At 40.1% G+C, this 21,311-nt stretch overlaps 1 protein-coding gene across 5 annotated transcripts; it reads left to right on the top strand.

The window, feature by feature from the left end:
- Positions 1-1,833: 1,833 nt before the first annotated feature.
- On the top strand, positions 1,834-16,377 carry OTULIN (OTU deubiquitinase with linear linkage specificity). Of its 5 annotated transcripts, none has more exons than XM_075084254.1 (8): positions 1,834-1,921; positions 3,261-3,583; positions 7,350-7,423; positions 8,233-8,327; positions 9,606-9,749; positions 11,967-12,092; positions 13,138-13,407; positions 14,704-16,377. In XM_075084254.1, exons 2-8 carry the CDS (start codon positions 3,279-3,281, stop codon positions 14,896-14,898), a joined length of 1,209 nt encoding a protein of 402 aa, XP_074940355.1. In that variant the 5' UTR covers positions 1,834-1,921; positions 3,261-3,278; the 3' UTR covers positions 14,899-16,377. The 5 variants fall into 5 exon arrangements, with proteins under 5 accessions (XP_074940355.1, XP_074940356.1, XP_074940351.1 ...); XM_075084255.1 differs by lacking the exon at positions 1,834-1,921 and adding an exon at positions 1,943-2,301 and having other exon boundaries at positions 3,257-3,583; XM_075084250.1 differs by lacking the exon at positions 1,834-1,921 and adding an exon at positions 1,951-2,012.
- The last annotated feature ends 4,934 nt before the right edge of the window (positions 16,378-21,311 follow it).

Below are 21,311 nucleotides of genomic sequence, written 5' to 3'. Positions count from 1 at the left end.
ATTACTGTAATGCAGCCTGACATATGACATCATAGCAAGGTTTTCATTTAAGAATTCTTCAGAAAGGAAACATAATTTGCTGTTTAGGAACTTTCTGTTACAAGGAAACTGTTCCAAATAAAGCAAGCACAGAACCTGCGAATTTAATCCCATAACTCAGGTACAGTTAATGTATTTTGCCCTGTCATTTTGTAATACACCATTTTGCTCATCATAAAGAATTAGGTCTAGCTTGCAACTTCGCCTATGGAATTCTCCTGCCCTGCAGTTCTCTGAAGAGTTGCGAAATGGCCAGCTAACATGTGCCTCCCATAAAGTTGCTGATGGAATGGCAAACGTGGGTAACTAAGAAACTAAAAAAAAAAAGAACCAGATCTTAAAAAACCAGGCAACTGTAATGGTTCTTAAATGCTACCGAATCCAAATTATTCTGTTATGGGAACACGGGAAACAGCTGGGTATTTCAAGTGGACTCACTGAACAGGAGTAATTCTGAAATGGCCAATGTGAAATGAACGCATTTTGAGACAAACCAGTTGGTCAGTTGTTCAAACAAAGAAATTTTTTCAAAGGAGGTGCCAGTGCCAAGAGCAGTCCAACACAATTTTAACCACAAGAAGAGTAGCGATAGAAAAAAAATTTAGGTAATGCATTTTTTTTTCCCCAAACATTTGTGATGATACTTCCTTGGGTCTCAAGGATAAAAGAAACAGAAAAAACTTGCTTATAAAAATGTCCATCAGCTTTATGCAACCTAAAAGTTTCATGATGCAAATTACTTATCAATGACACTAACATTTTATAGGCTTTACTACCCAACCTCCACCTTAAAAATGTACTCCCTAGACTGTTACTTTATTTTTTTTAAAAAAAGTTTTAATTCCTTTACTGTCAACATATTTATAGTTATTTTTCCCCAATCTTTGCATTACTCATATTACTCAAAGCGTATTCTTATAAGGGAAATTCCAGAAAGAAGACAAGTACTTTTCCTTTTTCAAGCTGAATTTCATGATGAACACCCTCCAAAATGCTCAGACTTCAGTGGGCTTTTTTCTACCACAATACAGCTTTCCTCCTTTTTCCTGTTTTCAGTATTCCATTTTTTAATAGTATTGGACATGCTTAACTCTTGAGTAACGTCACTCTGAAAGGTTTCTATCCCGCCTGGAGTTTAATAAAGCTGCATCAGAATTTGGTGTAGTTTTTGCTCCTGGAGCAGACTGCCAGCCTCTGACAAGCTCTGTACGGTGGTTGCCACATACACACGCAACGCTACAGCACTGGGCTTCCTCACAAGTGTATGTGTATGGACCACCTGACAACTGCAGAGCAGCTCCCCTTCCACCCTCTCCTGTATTTAAGAGAACACACTGTTGCCTCCAAGCTCGGGGATTTTCATTTAACTCCTTTTATTTTATGTAAATTCAGGTCTTGATTTTGCACTTCACTGGAAGCTGGCTCTTTAAAAAAACCAACCAACCAACCTACCCCAAACACCAACCCAAACCCAGAACGCGGAACAAACACCCGCGCTGCCGGCGGAGGATGACTTCAGAGGGGGGGCCCGCATTGGCAGGTGACACTTCTGCACGCACGATGCCGCCCCAGGCCTGCACCGCCCCCAGTGCCGCGCGGCCTCCGTCGGCCCCCCCCCAGGCCCGACTCGGCGGCCTCGCGCCAGGCCCCGCACCCGCCGCCGCTCTCGGGCGACCGCGACGGCTTGGGCGAGGGTGGCGGTCGCCGCCAGGCACTGGGCGCCGGGCCGCCTACCTCCCCACCGCCATCTTCCCCCTCCCTCCGCCACCAACGCGCATGCGTCGAAATCTAACGTCCGCCACGCCCAGTCGCTGTGTCTCGGCGCTTTTCGCATGACGACAGCCGGGAGTCAGAAAGGGCAGGCAGGCAGGCGGGCGGGCACGTACGTACGTACAAACGCTATTTCCGGCGTGCTGACGCGCGAGCGGAGGATGCCGGCGGCCCTGGCGGCGCGGAAGCGGCCGCCGAGGCGCGTAAGGGCTGGGTGGGCGCTCGCGTGGGGCCGCGGCCGCCGTTGCTGCCGCCATGGTGGCGCCGGGCGCGCGCCGGCAGCCGTTGTAGCCGGTCCCTGCGCATGAGCGGCGAGGGGCGGGCGGGGGGCGGCGGCGGCGGTGCCCTGCCTGCCCCCCACGGTCCGGGCCAGCCGGCAGCCGGGGCGGGGGCGGCCGGCTGCCCTGGGCGGAGCGCGGCGGCGGGCGGCGGCGGCGGCGGCGGCGACGGGTGTGGGTCCCGCGGTCCTGCAGAACGGAGGATGCCGGAAAGGTGAGGGCCGGGCTGCCCCGCGCCGTGTGGTGGGGCCGGTGGTGCTTGGCCCCGCGGAGAGGGAGCGGGCCGGCGTGACCGGGACGCGAGATGCGGAGCCTTGAGCGCCCCGAGCCTGGCTCTGTGGTGGGGTGTGGCCCGCGGCGGGGCTGGAGCGGCGCGGGAGGGTGACTCCTGGGGGAGGGAGGAGGGCTGGCGGCGGGGGGGAGGCTTCAACCGCAGGGTCGAAACGTGTTGTATGGCCTTAAGGTGTACGTAGCCAGTATTAAGGTCATCACTTCTGAGGTGATCAGCCCGAGTAGCAACAGTAAGAATTATCCAGAGCGTGAATGTGGCAACTGCAGAGCACCCTGTGATTTTCTGGGAGGGGTATGTATCAATTTAAGATAAACATCCCTGAAAACTTGCTATATGGGGACATCCTAAGCCTTTGGAGAACTTTCTGGAACTGATTGTGAAGAGTCCTGTCTTAGTAACACAGGGGCATCACACTGGAAGAAACAAAGATCAGAAATTTTTGCATTAAGCAATAATCCTGGTGGGATAGGAAGTTTCACTGAGCGCTGTCTGGGTCTGTAAAAATCCTCCTCTTGCAGGAGTGAAACGTGTTTTGTTGGGACTTCTGTTAAGCTTCAGTTTTTTAGGTGATAACACCCCTTGAAAAGAGCAAGTGTTCAGTCAGGGCACTAATTCTAGCGTGGGTTGTGATCTAGTGTGGGCACAGGTTAGGCCCAGAGGAAGTAAAATTGGCTTGCTGAGGAGGTGAGTTTGAAAATAGCTTGGGTGCTGTGTTGTCTTACCAAACTATTCTGGATTTTGTTCCTGCTTTTGAATAACTTAAGTATCCTCTGAATTCCTAGCATATAACATAACTATTGAAATGTAATTTTCTTAAAGTATGTGCTTTTGTTCTTCTATGGAAGATACTCTTCATATATTTTTATGTTCTTCAAAGCCAGGATAATTTTCAAGGGTGGATGACGGAACCAGCCAGCCTTTCTGTGGGTGCAGAACAGACACAGGAAAAAGAGAGCGTTACCATAGAGTTGATGAAACATGAAAAGGAAGCTGGTGTTCCTTCTAATGAGCCTTGTTCAGCTGCTGACCCGAAAGAGCGATCTACATCGGAAATAAGAAAAGACTATGTGTGCAGAAGTACTGGGAGACCCAAGGAGGCAGATATGATTAAATCACTTGTGACAGATCAGGATGCATCTGGAAATTGTGAACTATATCTGGCTGTGCCTAGTAATTGTTCAACAGTGGAGTCATCTGAAGACAGGTGAGGACTTTTTTAATATATATTAACAGCTTTTCTATAGAAAGGGAGGGGTACTTTCAGTTCATGAAGGTGATATTCTTGGCAAAATTTCATACATGGTTAGTGTCTTGGTGAAATAGGTCTAAATGTCAAATCTTAAACACCCTTTAGGTAAATTGCTTATTTTTACACTCTATTAGTGGTGGTCTTTCCCCATCTAAGGGAATAACTGATGTAACATTAAGCTCTTAAGGGTACGATGCAGAGCATGGGAAACCAAGAATTGAAGGCAGATATTCTGGTAGCTTGGTTTTAACCTCATGAACACTTTGTTAGGTGTAGTGCTGACAGTCATAGAAGGCTTTTTTTTAATCTGAACACTTGAAACTTTTTTGTTTTTTATAAACCTCCTGCTATAGGCTGAAGTAAAAGTTTAGTTGTGTTATTCAGGTTTGACAGTAGAAGTCTTTATCTTCCTCCAGATACCAAATATTCTTATACAAATATGAAGGTTTTAAAAAAGCATATTCCAGACTTCTGAAAAGAAAATTAATGCACATGAAGAGTGCCTTTATGTCTTTGAAGACTACCCTAATAAAGTAAGAGAAGGAAGTGACTTCTGATGAATCCTCTTTCTATAGATAGTCAGGGGACTATTTTAGACAACATCCAAAATCTGCAGTAAGTGCTGACTTAGTGAAAAAGTCACTAAATATAAGTACATTTTTTTCAAGGATGCTTTTAAAATCTTATTTCATGCTTAAATTACTCTTAATTTAAGCACAATCTTAATATGTTAAAGTGTGATTTTTAATATTAACACAGTTGACATAAATATGCAGATTCATATAAATATGTATTAAGTGTAGTTTGTACATAAGGATGTCTGAATTTTTATATTAGCTGCTATTTGTCATACTAGTTCTATTTCATCTAATATGCCTTTATGTGAACTATTAATAGCAGTAAGTTTTTAATCTGACACACACACAATTCTGTTCATGATAATAAGCGGAAAACTTTAAGTACTGCTTTTGCTTTTATATGGTATCTTCAATACTGGGAGTTCTAGTTGTGCAAGTCTATTAGTATAAAACTATATTTTTGCCCATAGTCCTTTCCCTTCCCTCCAGCTTAGTTTTGCTTGCTCTCATCTTAGCAGGTTGGGGTTTAGGGTTTTTTTTTCGTGGTGTGGGAGGTTTTTTTGTGTGTGGGTTTTTGTTGTTTGTTTTTAAAATACAAAGTCCAGGATACTCTAAGTGAATCTGACATCCTGGGTTTTTTTTTTCCCTTGGTATCTTTAGTTCAGCAGAATCACATTTACTAGTTCAATGATTTAAGTGTTTACACACAACGCTATGCAGTATTTTTTTTTTTACATGTGTGTTTTAATTTAATTATTCTTTTCCATCTGTTATTTCATTTTCACTCTATTGTCAAATATTAACATGAAGATTAATGGGGAAATGCTTTAGCTTCCACAGGTTTACTTACCCGTTGCTATGCTAGAACAATGTTAAGGTGCACCTCAACTCTGAAATGAGAGTACAGGTGGATTGTAGCTCTTAGCTACCTTGATTTCAAAACAACTCAGTCAAATTGCAGTACTTTGTTATGCTGGGTGTTAATCTGTCAGGTTCTGCAACTGTGGGTTCTATTTTGCCAACTCCCAGAAAGAAGATGGGGTAATATCTGCAGAAGGAACATGATGCTGCTTACTCTTCACCAAACTTCTTTTTTCAGTGACCTCACTAGTTTACTAATTTGAGCACTTTTTCTGTTTGCACATTATAACCTAAACATGTTCGAGGATGTACCCTAAAATCAGGCATCCCCCCACCCTGCCCTCTCCCACAGGCTCCCTTGCAAAAGCAGGTTTGTTCATGCTCAGAAGGGGAGGTTGTTGCTCTGTATTTTAAATAGTTTGCTTATCATATGGTAGGCTAGAGATTGCTGCTGTCAGACACTGAATTGTTTGGGGGTTTTTCATAGTATTTTCAATGTTATTAAGTATTCTTTAAATCCTTCACAAACCTTAATGGACCTTAATATCTGCTAAGAAATAAGATTATGCATGGAAATTAGGGTTTGTCCAGTGCCATGCTGTAACAAGGACAAGGACTTGGGATATGTATTTCTGTTATTTTTTTCTTCTTTCTTATTTTCTTAGCAGCCAGTACTGTTTTTATGGAGTACTGTGTTTAATATCTATTGCATCTTTAGTTTCTCTTTTTAATTACTAATTATGTAGTATTGTTATGAATCAGATTTGAAGCAGCTATTTGAGCACATAGGCAACCTAGTTTGAAAGTTAAAGGTTTGAAACTTGAGTAAAAGCTGAGCTGTAGTTTCATATGACTGCACAGTAGATGAGAGTTTCCTGCTATTAACCTATATTTGTCTTTAAATATTTTTTTGTTGTTCTCAAGGGAAATATATGCAAATGGACGAGGGATGTTACCTTTTAAGTAAGCTGGGTTGGATATAAAGAAGAAATAGAGCCATAATTTACCAGTGTATTCTTTCAAGATTAATGAGAGTAATCTACAAGATGCCTCCATTAAACCCTTTCTTTCAGTCTTCCTAACTGCTTGTCCTCTCTTAGTAGCGTTAAGGTGGGGCAGGGCCACTGCCTTAATTTCTTCCTGGTCTTTTGCAAGCACACTGTGGTTTGGGTTTGGGCTTTTTTGCGTAGTAGATTAGAAGCTACTAACAGTAGTGGGCAATAACCTTACTTTTTTTTTTTCTGCACATGTACTTTCTTCAAAATACAAACTATCAATGTAACCTTGTTTTAGTGGTAAGCCTAAATGATTTACTAATATGTTTGGTGATGTATGGTTTTATTGAAGTATTTTACCTGTGAAACTGTGACTTTTAAAGTTTATTTGCTGGATGTAATTATATGATGAATACCACTCAGAATCATGTTTGAAGGAACATACAATTTATAATCCTGTTTTTCGAACACTGTATGGACCTCTGTTCTCAACAGTTATGTTCACACCCTAGCTTCAAGATTTCATCTTGGTAATGCTAGGCTATGCATAAAACCAATATTTTTTTAGGCCATCATTTCCTCACCCATGGTCATAACGTGAGTTTAGAATGCCTGCATATGGGCTGAGATGGAGAGATTTGACTCTTAAAACAGCATACCATATTGCTTGAGGGAGAAATGTTTGTCTGGATTTCAGTTAGCCTGTATGCTGCAGTTTGGATCATACTTGCAGTTTGTTTTCTCTGAGTTTGTGACATTCAAACCAGCTGCAGGTAGCTGACTACTGTTTTTTTTCATCATGGTATTCTGTCACGTATTCTGCTCATTACTAGGCAGGTTGCTCAGCCCCAGCGGAGCGTAGATACAAAGCTCTGAGTAATGTGTTCTTAGTTGCATGCATAGGTTGTAGTATTCGTATAGTCAGCAAATAGGCATTTTTGGCTCGTATCTTTTGCAAATTTATCCTGTAAAAATTTACAAATACAAAGGGAGTGTAGCGCTCTAGTCTCCGTACAAGCAGCAGAAGCGAAATTCAGGCAGTGATTCATTACCAATGTAGGTGTCATAAATAAGGGAGGGGAACAGTCAAGAGGGTTTTCTTGAAGATTTTTGCAAACTCATGTTGGTTTTATGAAAATGTGTAAGATGGAAAGCGAATCAAGTTGAAAAAATACTTGAAGAAAGACTTAAGTACTTGCATGTAGTTGTAAACAGGGGAAAAGGTAAATTACTATAAGATTTGTGCTGTTACATGAACTATGTGTTGTGTGTTGATCTTTCCTGCAGTGAGGAGGACATGTACCGTGATGCAGAAGAAATAGAGAGAGAAAAAATATTACTTTGTGTGAGAAGCTTTTCAGGTATGTTTGAACTTTGTTTCAAATACAGTATTACAACTCATTGTAGCACTATTTGACACCCTCCTTTCCAAGGATTTTTGTGCACAGATGCCTCTGTGTGCAGTTGAAGTTGCTTATAATGACTGCGTACATTGTACAGCTTAATTCACTAACAGATCCATTTGTGGAAAACTAGTTGGTTTTAGCCTATTTTTACCCTGTGTCTCTCCAGTTACTGTACAAGAGAATCCTTTGGAAGGCAGTCACAGCCCATGTTAGAAATGTTGTGCTTGAATATTACTGATCATAGTCATCATAGCAGTATCTGGTGCTGGGATCCATTGATAACCTTATTACTATCTCTTTTGGAATGAAGGCTGTTGGGATTTCGAGAGAAAAGTGAATTTCTTCTTTCTACCATTGTTTCTGGCTCATTCAGAAAGATCTATTATCTATCTTCCTTGTAGTCTGGCCACTGAAAGAAGGAGAGAAACTTTCGCCAAGTATTTCTCTGATTGCTGAGGAAATGAAGAGTACTTTATTAATTTCTACTCCTTGCTGATTAATATTTTTCAGAAGAGAGGAGCAGTGTGTTCTCTGTTCTGTTGGTCTACCTTATTTTTTGTTCACTTGTCATTTTCAGAGCAAGCTGGGGTTTTTTTTCCCCCTCTGATATTAGTAATTATTTTGTAGCAATAGCTTGTGCTGCCAATCTCCTTTGGCACCTATGTTATTCTAAAGTGATAGAGTATGTTTAGAAATACAGTGCTTTTTCTATGTTGTTCTGTTTTACACTTCTTAGTGTAATGTTATGTATTCTTTTTTGACAGAATACAAACTAAGTGTTGCACCTGAAATAGACATCATGGAGTATTGCAGAAAAGAATGGAGAGGAAATACACCAGTAGCAAAAAGAATGAGAAAGGTATTGATTCTATTTTTAATTTTGTTGGGGTTTTTATTTTCATTTGTGTGTTTAGTAGGTGATTTCCTATGGGAAAAATCTTTAAAACACAAAGAGCAATAGCAGTGTTGTGCCGTGTGCAGTCGTACAAGTGGCTGACAACTGGACGATGGTTTCATTCATACTTTTTCAAAATGTGTTTTTTAGTAAGGCTACTTGTTGATAGTGTAGGATTTTCATTAATACTGTTCATTAGTGTTTTCAATGAAGTCTTAAATTTGGTTTATTACCATAAAAAGATAACTTTGTGGGCTGTTGAAACATCAGAGCAGATAACCAAACTTTTTGGCGGAGGGCAAATGACTGAAGTTGGTGGTTTGTATGATTTTTAAGATGGGGAACTTTAATGAAGAGGCTCAGTTTTTCATAATTTTTTTCTGAATTCGTATTTTTTGTAGGTTTTGGACTAGTTTTCTTATATTAATCTTGAGCTAGAATGGTAGAAAACAAAGCCTAAGGTTGGTTAGGGGTTTTTTTGTTGTGGTTTTTTTTTAACACAATTTGAAAATTTAGTGGTGTGTATGTGTAAACCTAAAAAATACTTCCCGTATCAAAAGATCCATGTGTCACCTTCAAGACATTAGTAGGAGAAATACAGATGTGCAGAGCGCTGAATTTTGCTAGGCTAGCTGAAGAGACATACTGAGTTTCAGAAGTTACATTTCAACATTGCTGCTTCTGCTAAAAGTGTGTGTATGGGAACAGCAGGGAGGGGACAAATGTGCTGAGGCATGTGTCAAGATACTTCAGTGCAAACACAAATTTTCCCTGAGGCAAAAACAAACTACATGTGACACACTGGGTAAATGGAATAAACTATTGCTGAAACTTCTTGTAAGCATGATATATTTTCAGATTTGTAGTCTTGTGTGTGTATGTATGTTCGGATTTTTTTTTTGAAACTTCAGTGGGTTAGGTACCCGCATTTCAACAATACTTCTGCACTGTCATCAAATAAACACTACAACCAATTATCTACTTAGATTTCTTCGGTTTCTTGTTTGCTGTTCAGCAGAACTAAGTGTTTTGTGGGTTTTTGTTTTTTTTTTTTTTTTCCTCCCAGAGCATAATTTGTGACATAAAAGCATTTGGACTTCCAAAATGGTTAGTGGATGAAATTATTATTTAATAGCATTAGCATTTGGATGCTAATATTTCAATATCTTTTATGATACCTGTCCATGACCCTAAAATGTTTTATTAATGCTTTCATGTTACTTGGATCTTGTGTTTTTCTAGGGGTATGAAGCAGTTGCTCAGAAGTTTGCATCTATAAGGAGAGTACGAGGTGATAACTATTGTGCACTCAGAGCAACTCTGTTCCAGGCACTAAGCCAAGCCACCCAGTTACCAAGCTGGCTGCAGAGTGAGGATTTTACTATGGTACGTGTCAAACTCCAATCCTCTGGAAGTAGAAGAATGTTGGTTCTAACCTATTGGATAATTTTATTATCTCATTTCTCTATTATGCCATATATATGCTCACTTCTCAATATCCCTTGGATTGAGAAGTCATAGTGTTCAGTTTTGTTGTAGACTGACAGTGATTCTTTCAACTTGGAATTAAGTCCAGGTCCCCTTAGTTTCCAGTTTATAATGCGTAAATGTTACTATAGTGCTGACTGTAATGTAACATGTCTGTCTTCATCTTGCTCTCTTGGTTTGTTATTACTGCATGTAATAACAGCAGTAAGTGGTTTCCCACAAGACAGCTGGTAATAACAAAAAAAACCCGTAGACAACTTATTATCAGCACATTTGAAATAAAACCCCAGCTTTTCAAAATTTTCATACTGTATTCTTGTGTGTGCCATATACAGTTTCTCTAGAAAGTGGGTTAACCAGTTGGATGCTGTAGGCTTTTTAGAATGTGTGTATTACCCATGCCTTAAACGTTACTTAAAATAAGCGTAAGAGCCGCTCCAGCCTGACATGAAGAACAGTTCTTCTAGAGCATTGATGGATAAGCGAAGCAAGGTGTCTTAGAGTAGAAGAAAAATAATCCAGAAATTGTCTTGTGTCAACAAAGCCCAATTGGTGATATCAGTGACTATGGAAGAAGCTGCCGGTACAAAAGTGGCCCACCTCAGAGGAGTAAGGTTCCACTTGTCCAGGTCGCTGCTGGAAATGTAAATGATGGACATCTGATACAGACTCTGAGTTGTAGCCTAGCGGTCCAGGTAGAATCATGCTGCTCTTGTTATCCCTCTGTATAACTTTAGAGACCATATTAAAATGTCTCATTGTGGTCACTTTCATTGTTAACTAAACTGCTGATATGTTCTTGTAATTGCTGATAAAAATGTTTCTATGAAATGTTTCTTACTGCAGCAGTACATTGTAAAAATATTTCCTTTTTATAAAAAGAATTCTCCCAACTGACAACCATCTCCACGTTATCAAACAATAGAAGACAATTCCCCAGTGGTCCTTTAAAGAACATGCAAACTTTAAAAATGGTGTACTTGGCAGTTTTTAATGATGTTCACCTGTCTTTTTCATACTGATTTATAGAGGAAAATGTGTCATATGGTAATTATTTTTTTAAAAAAAGGTGTACAACTATAAAATGAACTGATGGAAATTATAAACTGGTAATGCATGAAGCAGAGGGCATGTGAGAGAAATGTTTCTGGCTGTAGAAGTTACTGGCAAATAATCTTTGATTATTTAATTCCATATGTTCCATTACCATAGAATGCCAGGCTGGGGTGTGAGGGAAGGTCTCTGTGTATCTGCCAAGTACTCGGTTGCCATTAAAGAGAATATATTACTAATTTGGAGTCCTGATAAAATGAAAACTGGCTGGTAATGGCTGATGGTATATGTGCTGCTCTAGACAAGTATTTAAATCATTGTGAGACACAAGTTACTCTTCCAGTTCTAGCAGTAAAATGGGTTAATAAATGAGGGTAAACAAACTGGGTATGCAACTGCCAGGATGTCCTTCAAGAGCAGTGTAAAAGCTCTTGACTGCGCAGGTGTTGCATGTGAGCAGTAAAAGAGGCCATTCTAAGGCGACAGTATGATCTGATGCATCAGCTAATCCCCAGGTTTTCTTCTTCTTTACAATAAACCTGTCCCATAGTGTTTTAGTTATGTTCCCTGAAAAGAAAACACAGTTTGTGTGTTCTGGACAAAATAGTTTGCACTTCACCAAGACTTCTGGCTTATCTGGTGGATGTCATCACATCTTTAACCTTCTCTCCAGTTGGTTCAGGGGCACTTCTAAACACAGTGACTGTCACCTCCTGCTGGCAGTTGTTTTTTTTCCCCTTAGTTACAATTAAAAAAAAAAAAAAAGCCATGAGTAACTGAGGGTGATGAATTTTTCCAGGACTTATGTGTTGGTTAGATCTGGAAATAGTAATAGACCAGTATTCCGACTGTTATCCAGCAAGGATTATAAAAGAGCCAGTTGTGTTCAATTATGGTCATCTTGGTATGACATCTGTTCAGAAGAACACATGGGGGATGGTTTTAAGTTGCAAAATGTTATAAACAGCAACAAATAAAATTGATAAAATAATAATGTGTAAACGGTGGCTTTTCCTTTGAAGATTTTTGACTTAAGCTGCCTTCTCTTCTCTCATCTTCCAGCTTCCTGAAAACTTGATGAGCAAATATGACTGGATCAAGCAGTGGCAGCTAAAACAGAAACTGGGCAAGAAGATGGGAGAAATAAGTGATGAAATTAAAGAATATTTAATACTTCTAAGGAAAAAGGTTGGAAAAGTATTTGTTTATTCTTGGTCACTTGCAAATAAGAAAAATGATGACAGTTTTTGAATGGGGTGGATTTAGCGCGAGGATGGTTTCACTAGTGAGAGGCACTTTTCTGTATGTATACTGCAAAATCAAGGAAAGAATGTCTGTTCAGATCTGGGAGTTTTCTGGTCTTTGACTGCTTGCATTAGCCTGATGCTGGAATTAATTTGTAAGCAGCTTAGCAGAAAACTATTAGAAAGGTTTCAATGACAAAATGAATGTTATTACCTTAATTAACATTTCCTCTATTTCTTGTATTTATTTGAAAGAGTGATGTATACTATGGATAAATGCTGCTGCTACCGTGAACAGGTCATAGAAAGGAAAAACCCCAGAAAAATATCAAAGTGGTTTCAAAGGAGTAGTTTTTCTTCCCTTTTTCTATGTTTTTATTTTAGGTTAACGTTAACAGTAAAATGATGGTGCCCTTTCAGTGTTAGTATTGTATTACTTAGCCCCATCCTCCCCCCTCTTGAAATTCCGGAACCTATTTAAAATCTCTTCAATTGTTCCTGTCTTAACTGTGTGTGCATACTCTCTTTTTGTGTTGGTGGCTTTTCATTTTGTTTTTAAGGCTTTTAAGAATTATTTTCAAGGCTGAATTCAAGCAGTTTCTGAGGGCAGGAATGAAATACACATTCTGAGTAACCGAAATGTCAAGAATGTGAAGGATGTAGGATTTATGATACAGGAGACAAAGTTGTTACCTTATTGCTTATTGTCCCATGACAATATTTGTTTTGCCACTTTGCAACAGTTTCCAACATCCTCCTCTTTTGCTTTGCTTAAGGACTAATTTAAGGAAAATCAGACTAACTCAACTTGACCTTGATACGACTACAGCTCTGGAAATATTCTCAAGTGTTTTTAAAAAGTGACAAACCCCTTCATAAATTAAATTCTGAGCACCTATTCTGAACATCTGACAATTCACAAGTGGCTTTTTACAGCTCTTCCATGGTGATGACTATTGATTCATGTTGTGTGTGTTACTGTTTTACAGTGGAAGAATATAAGTGAAATCAAGGGTCCTATTGAGAAACAAGAAGCTTGTGATAAATTGTTTAAAAACGAAGAGGAGGAGTATAGTCTCTATGAAGCACTGAAATTTTTGATGCTTAGCACTGCCATTGAATTATATAACGATGATAAGAATGGAAGGAGAGTTCCTGTCTTCTCATGGCTACTGTTTGCACGGGACACATCTAGCAACCCTTGTCAGTTAATGCGTAATCACTTGAATCATATTGGGCACAGTGGAGGCCTTGAACAAGTAAGGAGAGATTGTTCTTACAGTGTTGTTTTCCTGTGGTGGAGGTTTTGGTTCAAGTGCTTTAAGAAACCACCCAGCTTTTGTTGTCTGGCTGAATTTAATGGTGTAGGGTCTGGTCTTTTGTTGGGGAAACATATAGTAGAACCACTTGCTTGTAGTGAGAGTTTGCAAAGGCCTGCCTTTGAAACATTGATTTTTGTCTGGCAACTGACACTTAGGTGGCATTCTTTAGAAGTATGGTGTTCCATTAATAGTAACATTTGTATTAGTCTCTTAATTGTTAGCTTTTTAAAAAATACAATGATAAAAGCTAATACTCAAATTATGAAGAGAAGATCATGTGCAGTACATGTATTTGGTGAATTCTGATAAACCGGTGACGGTTACTGACTTAGATGTTGCAGAAATGATACGCATATTACAAAAAAGCCCCAAAACAACATGTGGTTAATGAGCCGAATAGTCTGAAAGAATTTTAGAAACATCCATTTAAAAAAATGCCATGAACATGTTACAAGCGTGGTACTGCATTTAAATTTGACTTCATTATAGATGTTAGAAACATGGAAATACTATGTTTTGGTTTATTTTTTTGTTTATTGGCTTAAACAGCTGATTACGCTAGTACAGATGAGCCAGGTTGCTGTGACTGTTAAATTAGCTGATTCATTGGTGATCTTTTTGCTGCCTGGTTTAGTCAATAAGTAATGTTGCCTATTTTTGTGCTGACTAGGTTTATTTCCATGATACTATTTGTAAATTATAATTGAGAACAGGATAGGTTCACCACCGTCGTAGACGGGGTGGAAGACTTTCCAGCTTCTTTCTGTGGATTCCTTCTGGTATCAACAGGCTTTGTAAGGACTTTCCATCTGCTTTTCATTCAGGATGGAAAGGACGTTGCCCGAACCCATTCTTGTCTGGTTTAGTGACTTAACGGGATGAATACTGATACAAGAGAATCTTTCCTACCTGTTTGTGGCAGCAGGGAAGTGGGATTCTCTGTACGAAGTAGCTTTTCTTTAGGACTAATATCCTACTCTGCCACTGTTGGGTCTGAAGAGCTCCAATTTAAAGGTGCGGTATCTTAGAGGTATTTGTGCAGCAAATTAAGGAGGGTTTGAGTGATCAAGATATTGAACTAGAGACGCTCGTGTATATGCATTCTCATCTACTCCATATTTTTTCTTTGAAAAATGGCATCTGATAGGTATTAGTTTAGTATTTTTATGAGAAGTAACTTGTAAAAGGGGTGTTTAATTTTACACATCATGTTTCTGCTTTTTTCCAATGTAGGTGGAAATGTTTCTCCTTGCTTATGCTCTGCAGTATACCATCCAAGTGTATCGACTGTATAAATATAGTACTGATGAATTCATCACGCTTTATCCCAATGACCCAGAGGAGGACTGGCCTGTGGTGACTCTCATAACTGAAGATGACAGACATTATAATATTCCAGTCAGAATGTGCCAAGAGACTATGCTGTAAACAGATGATTTTTGGCAGACAAACCTGTGCTGTATATTCAGGTTTCCAGTGCTATTTTGAAACAGGATGGTGATGAAATCTGCATTATTGAATCTACAACTTGAAAACCATGTTTCAGAAGTTTACATCTGAAGTAAGATATCAAAATAGGTACTAGCTTAAAGGGTGAACATTTTGCAAGTATGGCTTTTGTTGCCTATTAAAAAACAAACCAGGAAACTTCTCCAGTCCTTTTTTTGAAGGGCTTACTCTGAGTAGGAATGCAAAAAGTGTAGATTTACTTCTTAAAAGAAGATAGGTGAGCCTTTGTGGTAAGAAATGCTCTGAACTTCTGCTCCCTGAAATAATGGGATAATGATGAATTGAAATTTCTAGAAAAGTAAGCTGGCAGTGTCCTGACTGATACTTGTAATGCTGCTTAGAAGTAATTTGTTCAAATCCTGGGTCTTGGGAAGCAATGTAATTCTTTTGCAGTTGGAATTTAATGCTTGTGGTGGTTTATGCTATAAGAGAGATGTTATTTAAAGTTTTCTAATGCTTTGGGGTTTTTTCCAACATGAATATCTCTTATTTAGAAGCCAGTCTGGTACACTGAAAATGAAGAGCTCTTCCGCTTTCAATCCCTTGAGAGGATCATGGCAAAGAGGCTTGATAATAAGGGAGTATAAAAGTTGTTTGTTAGTAGGTCACCAATTCAAAATCTACACAGAATTCCCTCTTCAGTTATGATCACTTGATCAGGTAACCACATGCCCACCAACTTTCATGTCTGTTCATAGTACTGTTCCTGTAATATTAACCCTCGCTGGTAGCTGCTGTGGAGAAGGTCAGGATTTTAATTTGCCAGAGTGAGGTAGACGGAAGTAAACTTCTGGTGCAACTCCTCCACCCTTGGGAGGAGTATGTGGGCGGTTCTGTTTCTGCTTAGAGTTATTCATTATGCTTTAAACTGAAGGAATACAGAATATATTGGATGCTGGGAGTGCTGACATACCTTAAAAATAATTAAATTAATTTAAATAATTAAATAAAAGCTTCACCTTTAGCTTAAAGTGGAAATATGCCCTAGAGATGATTCTCGGAACAAGAGAGCGAAGGTTGATTTAAATGACGTGCTGGTCGTACACAGGTCACTTGGCTTCTCCTAGAGGCCTTCTTACAGAAAAGGGATCAAATATTCTGGAGGAAATGACATGCAGAACTTCTGGCATGCAAAACTTCAAATTCTCCTGTTCTACTTAAAACGAATTTGTTAACTTTTATTGTGAAAGGTAATTACACAATGAGAATGTGTATTCTAACTGTGTGTTCTAAAATGTGTTTTAAGATCCATTAAGATAAATCTCACTGAGGTCCATCATGTACAGAGTGTTATATTTATCACATTGTCTTTGCCTTTTAAAGCAACTAGTTTGATCAGTTACTGAAAATTTCTGGGAGTTACAAGAGAATAAAAATAAACCACTTCATTTGGCAGTATTCTGTTTCTTGTTCTATGCCCTGTTTTCTCTCTAGATTTATATGTTTGAGTTTTTAATTTTTAAATCCTTGTTCCAAGTTAGTTATTTCTTGAAAGCTGCCAAGCATCTTAATGTACGTAAAACAAGTAACTATCGGCTTGCTGCTTGCAGGTGGATGGCAAAAAAAAAAGTTTCCCTGAATTAATGTTATCTAAGTAATGCTGAAGGGGAAAGAAAAATAAATTAGCTTTTGCAAGTCACCAAACTCTGGTAGAAAAGTTGTAGTTATGATTTACATAACTGAGATTATTTAAATCTTGATGTCTTCTTATTGTCGTATATTCTTGAGATTAATTTTAATTTTAATCAACTATTCTTGAGATTAAAAATAATCAGTTTAACACCTCTTTGCAAAAGACTTCTTTGTCTTAGGTTTGGAGCAGTGGCTCTAAATGCGTGACACAGCCTCTAAAGCAGAGGCTATTTAAGGGCTGAGTCTGCAGCCATCAGGTATGCAGACACGTCACGTAAGTGGCTTCTGTGCTGCCCTGAGCATGAGGTATGTGGACACCTGCAGTCACATGTTTTTCGTATATGCAGAAGTTGAGTAACAAACAGTAGAAAAACTGTTGCTTTGTATGTTCCAAACGTATTTTGGAGATGAGAAATGAGCCTGTACTGTGGTGTGCACTGTACTGATTTAACTTATTTTAAATATGAAATTGACAGCTGACAATTTTTCATCTATACTTACACAGTGGGTAAAAACTGCTTTGCTGTTGGGTCCCCTCCCCGTATTCTACAGAATAAACTGAAAGAGGCAATAAATTAAATGAAGTGGAAGTGAGGGGTGGAAAGGGAGGAGGAATACAGGTCGAATCAATTCTACCCCCTGCCCTGATGTCTGTGAGCCTTATATGTGAATAAGTTTATAGTAGCTGCTGTTCTTCAACATACTAAAGGAAGCAGGTGCATTACTCAATACCTGGCATACTTTGTTAGGTACAGCCCAGATTTGTACTACTGTAATATGTGAGCTCCTAGGAGTTAGTATAGATGGGATAGTTCCCTCTGACTGTTGTAGTTAGCGTGCTTTTTGTACAAAAAAATACTTCAACCAATTTAGGCCCACCTTTTATCGCTACATCTGCCCTTTATGCTTTTTGGAGAAGGAGGCGCACATTCATTGTGTTCTTCAGGACCGTTTTAGCATACTTCCAGGTATTAAATGGAAACATCCTGCCTTCTATCCTAGTGCTTTGACTTGGGCTATCTGATTGCCTTTGAAAAAGCATTTAAGTACGTCTTTTTCACCGAACACGGTTGTGGTCTCCACAAACCTTTTCTTTTCCCCTTCTTCGGTCTCCTAGTAAGAAGGATGTTACAAAGTTAATGGATGCTTATCCTCCAGCTTCCTTTCTGTCAGTGGAAGTGTACAGCAGAAGTTCTTTGAAGGGAAACAGGTGCAGGTGATCTTGCTGGGCTGGAAGGAGGGGAAGAAAATTGCGTTGTACCACGTGGGAATAGCTGGCTGTGGGCAGGGAGCTGAGCTGGAGCTGCAGCAGGCACAGAAGCAAAGCTCAGGCTGAGAAAGGCTCCCAGGAACCAGCCTGATGGTGTCCTGTGGGAGCCCACCCCAGAGCCTGGCTGCCCCAGGGAGGTGCAGGTGTGTTTGGTTCACGAGTGTAACTTCATTCAGATAGCTGAGTCAAAGCTTGACCCAAGCTTGGCCACGTTTATTTTTGTGTGATAGCGACAGCCCTGTCATCTGATAACTAGTGAAGGAGGGTGAAGGGTGAGGTGGGAACTTGTATCTCACCAGAATGGTGGGCACAGTCACATACCCCAGTTTAGGTGTTAAAGGAAGCGGGAAGAGGGAGCTCTTGCGTTGTGTATCGAGTGTAGGGCTCGACTCGTGTTCTCATGTCCCTAATATTTAATAGTGTTGGTTGTGCAGCCCCTGCATTTTGTTGTCGTCTGGACTTAATTGCCATTTGTTCTCCCAGTACGCTAGCTGGCAGGATAGGACTGAGAATGTTTGAAGATGGCCAAATGTACTTTATGAATGCTCCCTTTTTTGGTAACAGTGGAAGATGACAGGCAGCGTGCTCTGGAAGCTTGCTGCTAGATGAATAACTGTGCTATGACATCGACTAATGTGCTTCAAGCCAGACAGATTCAATGAATATTTCCATTTATAAATTTCTTGAGGAGGAGAACTTCAACCTCTGAGAAAGGGAAAGGAAATGTTAATTCCACAGAGTTAAAAGTGAAATAGGGAAGGCTTAGCATGGTAGAGGCCTCTCAAGAAAGGTGGCACTCTTGTCCCTTTTCCTCAGAACATTCATTATCTGCATGGGCGCTGATGCGTTGGTCTTACTTCTGTTCACAACTTCAGGTCGGTGGGATGCCAGAAAACCACCCTGAGATGTGCTGAGCCATTGAAGAATTAGTCAGTACTGACTAAAAATTGTTTTATCAGGGCCGTCGTATGAGTACTGTGGCACGCTGAGGAAGGAGTGGTACATCGAACGTGGTCACCAGCTGCATCTTCCAGAGGATTGTTTCCCCAGTTTGCCCCTTTTTGGAATTGTGGGGTTTGGGGTTAATTTTTTAGACACCTGCCCACTGGGTCTGTGATGTGATGTATTTCCTTTGAGCTATTGCAGCAGACAGCTGCTGCAGGGACTGTAGCAGGTAGCCCCTGCACACTCTTCAGCAGCAAGCTTTCAGTCTGACCAGCAAGCCCAGTCAGCCCAACAATTTATCTTTTTTTTATTAAAATAGAAAGCCCCACTTCATACAAGCAATGTTGTTATGTTGGCTGAATATGGGAGGTACATTTATTTTTTTCCCCCTCTTACTTTTCCAGAACTGGAAAAGTTCTGCAGGTGTTTGTGGCTTGCTGGGATGGGAGAGAATTTAGACACTGTCCCTGTTAGATATGTTGTGCACCCACCCATCTTTTATTTAAGAAGAAAAAAAAAGCTGCTATAATAATAATGAAATTAGTATCATCCTTCCCAAACAGTCTTGTATTTCACAGAACGTTCCCTGGAAATACTCACGTCATAGTCTACAGCTGATCCCGGGTATGTACTCTGGGTGTTGAAGCAGCTTTGCAGAGGCACCCGGGCACTCCATGGCCCCGGGGAGCGGGGCGGCACTTGCCGGCAGGTGTCGGTGCAGGCCAGGGGAGAGCACGGGGGACAGTCTGGGCTGTCCCCAACCCCAGCTGAGGCCACCTGGAGACCTTCCTCTGGAAGTTGCAGCGAAGGGATCTGCTGACTGGTCACTTCACCTTGGTACCCAGCAAACACAACATGCATTTACCATGCATAAATACGTGTCATACTTAGTAAGGATAGTATGACCGAAATGCTTTTCCTTCTCATCCAGTGGTCTCAAAAGATCTTGCTTTAGCAGCACCAACTTACTTTTATAGACTTGTGTGAAGGGATATAGTAGTTAAAAGTGATAGTGCATAGAGAGGTGAAATGTTTTGAAGACGTATGGAACGCTGTGAAATGAAGTGGTAAGAGACTTGGGATTTTTTTATTTCATCTTTATCTTTTTTAATATCAAATAGTTTATTTATATCTTGAATAAGAATCTGGTAGTAGGCTAGATATTTGTAGCAAGCCCTCTCTTTGGTTTCTGCAGTATCTGGTTTTGTTTCTGTATTCATCCAAACCTTCAGTTAAAGTATTGAGACATTTGAGTCCTCACAGCCAGACTAATTCCTGTAAGAATCAGAGGCTTAGCTGAGACTTGCTGTGTGATTCTGAGCAGTGTTTCTAGGATAGCGTACTCTTTACACAAGCGTAAAGCTATAAAGTGTCAAGAATAATGTATGTTGAGAAGTGGTGAGGTTGAATTCTCAAATTGTCCAAGAGCAAATCAAATACCTCCAAAAACGTATAAATCTACTAGTTTCTAACCACATTTTCAGGTGTGCAGAGCATATTTTATTTTTACTGGCTTTATTACATAGAACAAAAAAATTAGTTCTAGCCATAGATGTGTTACAAAGATTTAAAGTCCTTACAAAAACAGAATAAACATGATGATAATCCTGTTACTGCCTATACTGTTGTTCCTGAATTGCTGAGGTGAAAAAAATTATTTCTAGCTGAGAGGAATGTATTCAGTGTAACACACTGCATCCATAGACTAATGGATGTAACTCTTACAGGTTATCTTTAGAAGTGGAGCACTTGCTGGTCTGCTGCTCTTCTTCGGTTTCTGAATGTTTTCTGCATCATAAGATTTTTTTTTAAGCATGAAGGGTTAAGGGAAATGATAAATTACATTGAGTGAGGAAGATGTACAGCCTGCAGGTTTATGGGACATGAGAAAACAGTGGCTGTTTCAAATGCTTTCTAAAGTCCCCTTCTTTGAGTGGATTCTTTAAGTATTGTGTTAAGTATTTGGCCTTTGTTTTACAGCAGATCTGGGTGTTTTGCTCAAAGAGTGGTTCTGCAGAGCTGAAAGTAACTGCTTGGGTGAGAGCCTCCTTCATGCCACTTTTACAGCAGGTTCATCTCTTGTTGCCAAAGTTTGTTTTCTGCGCCAGGATGTAACGAACTGCATTGAGAGAGCACTTGCATTTTGGAGGACTGTGTTCCTTTCAGCAGGACAGCAAGCAGGAGTTAACAGCAGTTTCTGTTCCCTCACCTGAGCTTGTCTTCTGAATTTATATTGTTGAGGAGGGCAGAATAACCAATAATAAAATTTCTTTTGTGGGGTCATCGTGGAGCTGCTTGGCTAATAGGGATGAAAAGAGAGAGGGAAGGGGATTGTTACAACTAAAACAATAAGAAAAAACCCAAACTTCAGGGTTATTTCCCTTGCATTAAATAGCACTTGCACAGAGGCAGGCCAGGCTGTCTCCTGCTCTGTGCCTCAGACTATCATCTCCTATCCAGGCCCCCTAAAAAAGTCCCCAGAAAA

The sequence above is a fragment of the Phalacrocorax aristotelis genome, chromosome 2 (genome assembly GCF_949628215.1).
Source record: "Phalacrocorax aristotelis chromosome 2, bGulAri2.1, whole genome shotgun sequence".
In the NCBI taxonomy this organism is placed as follows: domain Eukaryota; kingdom Metazoa; phylum Chordata; class Aves; order Suliformes; family Phalacrocoracidae; genus Phalacrocorax; species Phalacrocorax aristotelis.
Note: the sequence above shows the minus strand (reverse complement) of the source record. Positions and strands in the feature narration are given on the sequence as shown.

Excerpts from the sequence above, each read along its gene's own strand:
- OTULIN (XM_075084255.1), top strand. The coding sequence starts at position 2,114 with ATGAGCGGCGAGGGGCGGGCGGGGGGCGGCGGCGGCGGTGCCCTGCCT. Across the intron at positions 3,584-7,349 it reads GTGGAGTCATCTGAAGACAG|TGAGGAGGACATGTACCGTG; the intron begins GTGAGGACTTTT and ends TCTTTCCTGCAG. Across the intron at positions 9,750-11,966 it reads AGAGTGAGGATTTTACTATG|CTTCCTGAAAACTTGATGAG; the intron begins GTACGTGTCAAA and ends CTCATCTTCCAG.